The 10,645-nt window shown below is 31.0% G+C and overlaps 1 protein-coding gene across 1 annotated transcript; it reads right to left on the bottom strand.

Moving 5' to 3' along the window:
• On the bottom strand, nucleotides 1-2,938 carry LOC125813285 (transmembrane ascorbate ferrireductase 1). The gene is made up of 4 exons (XM_049492781.1): nucleotides 2,714-2,938; nucleotides 1,496-1,544; nucleotides 1,209-1,408; nucleotides 1-498 (listed from the first exon to the last, which is right to left on the bottom strand). The coding sequence occupies exons 1-4, from the start codon at nucleotides 2,855-2,857 to the stop codon at nucleotides 196-198; spliced, it is 696 nt and encodes a 231-aa protein (XP_049348738.1). The 5' UTR covers nucleotides 2,858-2,938; the 3' UTR covers nucleotides 1-195.
• Nucleotides 2,939-10,645: the final 7,707 nt, after the last annotated feature.

Here is a 10,645-nt window from a genome sequence, read left to right as displayed (position 1 = left end):
CCATGTACTATATATAATAACATAAACATCAAGATTGTGCTCATCATGATTACAATAGTAGTAAGAACTGAGTCTTACTTTACTTATACAAAGAGGAATATAATCGAAGAAATTAAAACAAGATGATCTAAGTATGCAAGGTAGAGAAGCTTCACGTTCAATATAACGCGATATGTAACAATAGCTTACTGGAACTCAAGCAATGGCAGAGTAACTATGATCATCCGCAGTGGGACCTTGCGAAAGAATGGTCAGAAACACAAAGACACCGTACAGAACGGTAGCAATGGCAGTAAAGTTAACTAGGAAGGCTTCGGAACCATATTTAGCCAAGCCATTCACTTCCAGGAATGTGAGCTTCTCAAGGAAGCCTAAACACGCATTGCCAACAGCCACGACATATATAAACATTCCCAAAAGCACATGCCAGGGAAGTGAATCGCGTCTGATTTCAGAACTACCTCCAGGGTAGAAGAACACCACAAATCCATAAATCCACTGCAAATGATATGTCATCGAGTAATGAGAAACAACTCGTGATCATCAAATTTTGTATTAAAACAGATAAAGATTGGTTAAGTGTCCCCTATGAGTATGTAAAGTCTTTTGCAAACTTTTAGTATATTTTGAAAACCCCACCCAAAGTAACCACACATATGCATACAAAGTGAGGCTCTACCCTTCCCCTAGAATCCACTCCGGGTCGGAGGAGCAGCTAGTCAAACTTGTTGAAGTTCAATATGCATCATCAACTGGACAAGAAAGATAGGGTCGAATATGTCGAGTTAGAGCATGGATTTCCATTCTTCTCTTACAGTTCCTCCACATGTTCACCAGTAGGTACGTTAAGACAAATAAACGATTAGATATGATAGATCAGGAGATCCAAGCAAGAAGAAATGGACATTGTGCTCGCCATGAAAGTGCCTTAGACGTGGGCTCTGACACAAAGTTTTGAAGGTTGACATCTAAGTGGTGTGTTTCCTCGTCGTAAACAGCTACAGTATCATTTATTTGTGTATGGTTTATCAAGAAACATAAATTGAACAGGAACAATTATGAAAAGTCCGACCAAGAAGTAACACCGTTTGGATCAGAAATACATGAAAGAACCTACTTGGAACTTCATCTCATGACAATTTACGAGCGTCAAACTATTATTCCTTCACTCTTCAATTAGATAAAAGGAGTCACAATGGGATATTTACCTGAATGCCATAAAGAGTAATAACTCCTATTCCAATCCAGGAATGTAAACTGTACATGTTGGGGATGTTGGTTTCATTGTGGTTTTTGAATGCGGTATAGATTCCAATTATTCCAAGTATGAGGGCGATAGCATGTAAAACTAGATGTATTTTTTTCTTCACCTGCTTCTCCAGGGGGAAAGATTTGTAACTTATGATGGCTGTAAATTTTGGATTGACAAGGCATTAATAATCAGATGGCATAATAAAGAAGAAAAAGGAAAGATGTCTATAAACATCTCGATTACCTTCTCCGCCGAGAATAATGAAGCCAATAAGCATAAGTACAGGGTGAATCTGGAAAACAACAACCAGAGAGAAAAGATGAAGATAATACATTCATGAAAATAACCATAATCGGAAAAGACGATGCTTTAAGCAGAAGTATAAGTAGTACTAAATAAAGCAGACAAAACTGCTGTCTAAGATATCTGGAAATGATAGTTGAGATTGTACCCACTGAATCCGTAACACGAAAGTCTCATAATCTAATTTTCTTTGTGGAAGTACTTCAATTACAGTATTGTTAAATTTCATCTAGCAGTACTGTGCAACTACAAATTATCTTCATTGTCTTGTATTTCTGCAGTCATAAGGTTCCCCCAAGAGCATTGAGTGTAAGTATGTCTAACACTGGAACAATAAACTCTCTGATTTCCCTACATATTGGATCAATTAATGATTTGCAAAATTATATCAGAAACAACCTCTCTACCTAACAAGGTAAGAGCTAAGGTCAGCGTACACACTACCCTCCCAGACTCATGGGATCACATTGGATATGTTGTTGTTGTTGTAACAAACTCTCTGATTTCCATAACAAATGATCACTACTTCTATGGTGTTGAACCACTGAAAGCATCATGATGAATCAGACATAAGTTGTGCGGGCTCTTCACTTACGTTGCCACACCCATGTCAGATTCTTCAAAAATACACACGCACCCCAGACTTCTTTGAAGAGTCCGAGCAACATAGAATCAGACCACTCATTTGTTCAATCCAGTATTTCATATTTTAGAGTCAACTTCCTCCTTAACTATAAATTGTATGAATACAACACAGAGAAGTTGTAGGTAGGTAGGTAACCAAATGTTGGTATAAACCCCAAATAATCAAAATACATAAAAAAGAACACCATCAAAAAAGGATAAAAGAAGATCATAACATTCAGACTTTTCATAAATCAACAAAAAAACAAAAAACTTCTTTTTGAACAGAGAAGATTTCTCTCAAACTAAAAACTGTAATTTCTAGCTGTAAAAATCTCAAATATGTTAAAAGTAAAAAATTCATCAGTCACAAATAGAGTTGACAAGTTTGCAAAACCAAATCTTGATTACACCCCCACCACAGAACAAATAAAAATTGCCAACAAAAACACAACAAGATGTCAAGTCAAATACTATTCCAAGGAAAAAACAACAACCCCATCAAATTTCAAGAAAAGGGGAAAGGGGGCTTACATTAAAGATGAGATTTTTGTTTTCAGCTTCCCAAGCTAAGCCACCCCTAAAGTGAATAGACCAAACTAAGACCATAATAGCAGCAATTAAGGCAAGAAAATGTGCCCCAAATGAAAAAGGCAATGCCTTTAACCCAGTTGCCATCTTCAATCTTCTTCTCTTTGATGATAACAAGTGCAAGTACAGAGCAATGGAGAAAATGTGTAGAGTGTAATCTTAATCTTATCAAGTGAATTTGGGATATTTTAGATGGAGACAAGGGAGAGAAAAGTCTTTTGAAATACTGCTAAATGTTATATGTGTGTGTTTTTAAAGACCAGAAAAAATATTAATCTAGAAAAGTTTTTAATTATTTTATTTTTAATTTATGTTTTAAGATAAAATAATATATCTATTTTATTTATATATGTAACTTCTTGAGGTGTTTGTGTTTAGTTTTATAATATAAAGTACTATTAAGAATAAAACAGAAAAAAAAATTATTTTTATTTACTTGAGTTTTTGAAGTTAGATGTAATTTAGCTCTTTAAATTATTTTCTGTGTATGTAATTTCTTTGCTTAAGATTTTTTAAACAAAATGTTGAGGGTGTGTTGTGACATATCTGAGATCAAATTTCAAAAGAAGAATAAATGTATCACTTGTTTGATCAAATTTCTTTTTTTTTTAAAAGTAGTATATGATTTTGGATGGCAACATAACTACATAAGGAAGCACCAAGTAATGTTTTAATATTAAGTAATTTTTTTAAAAAAATTAATTAATTGACTGAACTGATACTCTTTAAATATAATTTTCTAAAACCACTTTTTTTTATAAAAAAAAAAAAAAAGGATTCAAAATAAGTAATTTTTGAAAGTTTAACCAAAAATGCTACTATTATTCTATTTTTCATAATCTATAGACAAATTTGAATGATATAAAGGCATCTTGGTCTAGAACCATTTTCCATAATTAAAGTGCTTTTGTGACGATTTTTCTTTTTATATTTGATTTTGTGGGACATTATTATCATTAATTTATAGTATTATTTTTTTAACTGTAATTTCTTGCCTTTGATAATCTTTAAGTAGAGTGCATAAAAAATAATACTAAATAGAGTGTGTTAATAATGTCTGTATTAGCAATATATGTATTGGTTATGTTTACATAAATTATAGATAAATTATTTTTATGCATTGTTTGATTTGATACAGTAAAACTAGCATGCATTGTATAAAAAAAATAATTTACAAAGATATTATCCACTATTATGGTAGAAAAGATGTAAAAAGAGGTTTTGAGGGGTAATTGTGTCTTTAATCATGCTAATACATGTATTAAAATGATTACATTGTTAATACCTAGAAATTCATGGTATTAGCAATACACCTTAACACACAATAAAATGTATAACTAATACGAGCATTAGTTATACATAGATTAGAAAAGAATATCAAGCAAGATACTAGTAATACACAAGCCTAATGCGTGCATTATTTTTCTCAATACACTCTACCAAAAGACCCGTAAATGATGACAAAACTATCTCCATTATATGTGGATCATTTACACGTGGCAAGTAGCCATGGTTTTGTTGTTACGTTTGTCGCCTTCATATGATGTTTTTTAATTTTATTTTTTTTATAAAGAGAATTTTAAATAATTAAGAAATTATTATAAAGTTATACTACTTTTAAAAGATATTTATCAAGAATAAATTTGTAAAATACTTTTCAGTTTTTAGGAATGAAGAATTTTACATAATTAAGAAATTATTATAAAGTTATACTTTTTGTAAAAATACTTATCAAGAATTAATTCGTAAAAATACTTTTTAGTTTTTAGGAATGAACCATTCTTTTTAGGCGTGTGCCAAAACTAAAAGTAATACTCTCTCTATTTCATATTAATTAAATTCGTAAGTCAATGCATACATATTAAGGAAAAAAATATTGAGAACATAATTTAAATCATAATTTTCACTATTGCACTTTATGAAATCATAGATATAACTTTGTAAGTAGTGTAATTTTTCTCCTAAAAAATATAAAACTTTAATAAATAAAAGGGCAAATATGAAAAAAAAAAATCAAACATCTATCTTAAACTTTGAACAATGAAAAAATTCCAAAAAATTAAGTTAATATAAAATAAAGGGAGTATTTATTTTGAAACGGAAGGAATAATTCTAAATGGTAATACGGTAAATTTGGTTTTCGATCCACATTCCAAAAGTAGGTGTAATATATGTAGAAGAAAGGAACACGTTGGTGGTAGGTGGATGCTTTGGGCGTCGACTTTGGTTGTTAACTTTTTTTTTCCGCTCAGTGTTCGGAACTCACATTGAAGCTTCGATACTGTCGTGCCTATTTGAAAATGATGCTCCCAACAAGATTTTCTCCATATTCAGAAATTAAATTCAAGATATTTGATTAAGAATAAAATCACTGCACCACAACTCACGTTGGTTGGTACCTTGTTTTCATTCGAACTAACTATTTTGATAATATTTTGACTAAACCCCGATACTTTTGAGTTGAATGAAAAATTTTAACCTAAAAAATGACATTCCAGCAATATTTACAAAATTGATCTAGGAAAAATATAATTTGGAAAATGTTGTAAATAATAAAATATGAATGTCATTTAGTAAATTCACACTTCATGACTTTGGAGATTTTTCATGACTTTGGAAATTTTCTTCATGACTTTGGAGATCTTCCTCATGACTTTCAAGGATTAGAAATATACTCCTACTTTCTATATATACTCAACTTATATATAGACACAAATGCATTGAAAGGTTGGAAGGAAAACAATATTGCCGTTCTCTCTATTTCTTTGTTATATAATTTCTAATACTTTATTTTATAACATAAAAATATAATCTAAAAACTAATAGATTGTATCTCTCTCACTCTGTTCAAGCTTCCTTTTCATCCCTCTCATGAGAATGTTATAATTGATAATACGTACGAGATTATCGAAGCAAATTAAACTTCTTTCCCGATAGTATCAACTGAAAGAGAAAATAATGATTTATTTATCTGCATCGGAAAAGAGTTAAGCAAACTCTTTGCTTTGAATATTAAGTATGAATTAATATAGTTCAAATATTCTTTATTTATTTCATATTTCAAAATTCAAATAAATATCTGACGAAATAGAACCATCTCTATCAAGATGACCACCTCTATTACGAGTGATTGGTTAGCAACATAAATAATCAAATTTAAGAGGTTAATTACAATAACCTAAAATATAGGTGCATATTATTTTTTTTGTGAAATTATGGATAGAAAAATAAAATTAGAGAAAATGTTGGACTCTAACCCGCGCCATTGGCAATAAGAAGGATGAAGAACGAAATTGGAGGATCTAGTAGTTAAAAGTAACTAATGATGCCGTTATCATGGTCCATGGACCAATCTTCTTCCGTCAATCACGATCCCTACATTTTATTTTTATTAACTACCACGTCCTTCATATGGGCCATATTAATAATTAATACTAATAAATAGAGAATTTGATATTACCACCAACTGATAGAAGGATATGGTGTTGTGGATGAGATTGTTCTTCCCTTAATCAGAAATCTCAAATTTGAGTCTTGAATATAAAAAAAATTCTTGATAGTGAATGCTTTCTCTCGAATAAGGCCTTATGCAGTGCAATTCTGATACAGTCGGACTTCAATACGATTGCCAAATACCAAATGAAAAAATAAAAATAAAAATCTGATACCATATGATGAGTTTAGAATATTAAATGATGGCAAAGAACAGCTTTAAGTTTAGAAAATTAGCATACCCTTATTTAAGGGACAAGTACAAGTAGTCCTCTTGGTGAAATAATTGATAACTTGTGGTGGCCACGAAAAAGTTATAATATCGTTTTAATTTGTATTTTTTTAAATATCTTTTTAATTCATTTTAGAAAGCGTATTTTTTTTTGGCAACTCTTTCATTTTAACTTTTCACCCGACATGTTTTTGACCATAAGATTAAAGAGTATTTTGGTATACTTTTCATATATTTAGTTTAAGTATACAAAATCAAAAATCTTTTTTATTTTCTTAAATTTCGTGTCGAATCAAAATCAATTAAATAAATTGAAATAGATAGAGTAATATGTATTTGGTAGTCTTTTAAAACTAATTCCAACTTCTAACTCACGTTAATTAATGTAAAATCACACAATTTTTTTGGACATCTCGTTTGTTTTAATGTCTTACTCACTCAAAGTAGAGCTCATGACAATATGATATTGTTAAGTATACAAAATTCATTTTTTTTTTATTTTCTTAAATTTCGTGTCAAATCAAGAGCAATTAAATAAATTGAAATAGATAGAGTAATATGTATCTGATAGTCTTTTAAAATTAATTCCAACTTCTAACTCACGTTAAAAGCGCATATGATATTGTAATTGTTGTGCCGTAATTTAACTATTTCTAGAAAAATCACCTTTTGAAATGTTCTAAGTATAAAAACAATTTGAGAAAAAATACTTAGAAAAGAGTCGCCACTTAATTTTTTAAAGAAATTAAGAAAACTTATAATTTTCAAAGATTTAAACAGAAAAAATCATTTGAAAATACCAAAGAAGGTTCGGGGTTCAATTTACACTTCGAGAAGGGTTTAAGCATTCGAAGTGCCCGCTAACATGCGATTGACCTGCGATTTGACTAAAATATATTTGACTATTTTTTAGAAAAAATGTGATTTAGCATAAGAATAATAATTTACAATATTTGGTTAACCTCGAAAAAAATAATTAAATAAATGACACATTTTATTATTTCATTTTTTTAGAGAAATAGAACTAAAATGAAACACTTGAGTTAAGGTGCGAATGAATAGAATTCTAACAAAGTTAGATTAAATAGAAATTATTTGATACACTTTTGAAATGATAATTTAAACCACTTTAGTTAATTTAAGAATGAAACCATTTTAAATTAATTGAAGAATAAAAATTTCGACTAACCTTTTTGAGTAAATGACTAAGTAGAGAGGGAACATTTTTTAGTTCATTTGAGAAAAAATACTTTAACTTAAAATCACTTTAAAATAAAATGTGATCAAGTGAAGCGACCTTAAGACATATCTTTTTTAAGAACAAAGATTTGACTTGATTAAAATATAAAATTGATTGATATTTGATTAGTAAAATAAATGACCACAACACAAAAAGAATATTTTAAAACAAACCAACACTAAGAAATAACTCATCTTTTGGGGGATCTAATTAAGTAAATTAAAATAAATTATAGTTAGAATTAAATAAAATTAGTCAAGCATAAGCAAATCAATTAAAAGAGTAAAAGATATTGGGAAATTGGGCCCCTTTTTGGGCCAACTTTGCTGCAAATTCTGGGGATTTTACTCAATCCCCTTTTTGGTATACATCAGTTGTATATCGGTGTATATTGATGTATACAGCCTTTTTTTCTGCGTTTCGGAACCTGTACGTCAACTCCAAAGACTTGTTCTTCGATTTCTCAAGGTTGAATGACTCGATAAAAGAATTTTGGGCCTTTATGGCCCTCTCAAAATGTGAAGGGAGGAAAGACGGGACCCCATGAAACTCATCCGAGGGAGTTCATGCAAGAAAAGAAGGGTAAAGATTAGTAGAAGACTTAATTCTGAAAAAAAAATGGTAATTATTTTAATATTAGATCATAATCTGTTGCCAAGCTCATTTGATCAATTTTTAATTAGAACCGGATAAACTTGAACTTGCAAAACGATGTTCACACTTGACCCATAATGACAGACAAGAACATCACAATATTTGTTCCAGACATAATAAACATACATCCAACAATTGATTTACCACTAATAGTCGTAATAGTAATAACTTCATTTGTAAAGAAAAATAAAATAATAATAATAACAAATAACTGATGGCCATTAGAACTAATAACTTTATATAATTACTTTGGGGCCAATTCTAGGAATATGACAGATACTTAGCAACATTAACCACTTAAATACACATTTCAAACAAATAAAGGAATCATTATCAATTAACACCACATTTAGACAAATTATAGTCACTGCAACCTCTAAACTTCACCGAGAAAATTTCCAAGAATAGGCAAAAATAGACACAATCATGAACTACTAGTATTGAGAGATGATTAGCTTTATGAGAAAAAAAATCTACTTTACTTCAAATGAAAACAAAAACACATATAAGATAACTTCTACGTGATAAAAGGATTCATATAACTAGCATTAAATTGGAAACAAAATAAAATGACTAATAACTTCATCTCAAAATTTACATGAATTCACGCACAACATCAGGAACTACAAAATGTTAAGGCATAGAATGAGTAAGTAATCTTAACAACTACAAACCAGATTAAACAGGAAGTTATAACGGACTTAAATTGCTAGTTGAAAACTTGATATGACCTGAACAACATTTCAGCCAAATCAAAACAAAGATTCAATATGTTACTTCATGAGATTAAGCTAACCTTATCGAAAATCTACAATAATAAATCGAAAGGACAGACGAGATAATCGAAAATCCCAAAGAAACAGTGAAGAAGAACAGAACTGCACAACCAACACATTCGATTTGAAGCCAAGTGAACGTCAAACCGTTTTAGACGAAACGAGGCAGAGATTCAACTAATCACATAGATGTAAACAATATCACCAACATGAATCAAAGAAAACTTTATTGATTTTGGATTCGAACTTGCTGTCCGAAAACTCACAAGAAAAAACAAGATTATGGACAAACTAACGAAAGAACCAAACACTCTTGTTAACAATCCTCGCAACAAGTATCGAACACACACAATATGCTACATTGAAACGGAATACAAAATGAAGCGATGATACTAACTACAAAACGACAAAATTTGTAGTCCGACATTTAGACTGAGCCACAACGTCCCCCAAGAACATATGTATCACATTTTATCACCAACCAAGTAGCATCTAATGACAAACAACCATAGAATAAAGACTTTCCGATATCGAAAACATCACATTGAACTAGGAAAAAAGATTTTAAAAAAATGTTATCGAGAGAGGAGCGTTTACCTTTCTTCGGGCAGCAACTAGGACAGCAACGAGCAGAACGGTCTTTCACCACACGAAATCCAAACACAAACAATAGCTGCAAGAATATCAACTCCAAAACACTAAAATCGATCCCTCCCCTGTTTTTTCTTGAACTGTATTTAATAGGTATTAGGTACTTATTTAATTTTCTTTTTTGATGCCCTTAGTAAGGAAAATTTCCAACTCCAAAAAAATCCTCCCCCCAACAGTGATTGAAAAAGAGAATATATAGAAGAAGAAAAAAAATATTTTAGGGGGAAAAATCCATTGAGAATTCAAACAACAATTTTCAATCCCCTATGCTATTTTCGAAACCACAGTAAAGGGGATGGGCAAAAGCTGATTTCCGTGAAAAGGGGGAAAGGGGATGTGAAGGTTTGACGTTGGGGTTGCTATGATATGGGTTTTGCAGGGTAGTTGAGCGAGATCTCCAAGTTTGCAGCGCAATTTGCTCGCTGAATTTCGGTGTTCGCGTGAAGAAGATAAGTAACAGGGGTCGGGTACTGTTTGTACGTATTGGGTTGTATGTATTGTTGCTACTGCTGTATGTTGACTGAATTGGGTTTCTTTGTGTTAAGATTGGGCTGGGAATGTTGTAATATATGGGGGAAAATGGGCTGGACGAATTGAAAAACAAAAGAGGACTGCTGAAAAAAAGGAAATGGGCTGGAAAAAGTTGGCCCACCTTTGGGTCTTTGGAATTGTTGCTTGAATTGGTGGGTTGTTGATAGAGTTGTAATGGGCTGCTGAAACATGGCAAATAAATGGCCCAATTTCTGATCTAAAAAATGAATTAACGATAAGGTGAGAAAGTGGCTAGCATTGCAATTACACAATAGCCAAATGGATTTCAATTGTAGCCA

This window comes from Solanum verrucosum, unplaced genomic scaffold, assembly GCF_900185275.1.
Source record: "Solanum verrucosum unplaced genomic scaffold, falcon-dt-bn FXZP01000189.1, whole genome shotgun sequence".
Classification (NCBI taxonomy): domain Eukaryota; kingdom Viridiplantae; phylum Streptophyta; class Magnoliopsida; order Solanales; family Solanaceae; genus Solanum; species Solanum verrucosum.
This window is presented reverse-complemented; position numbering and strand designations above follow the sequence as displayed.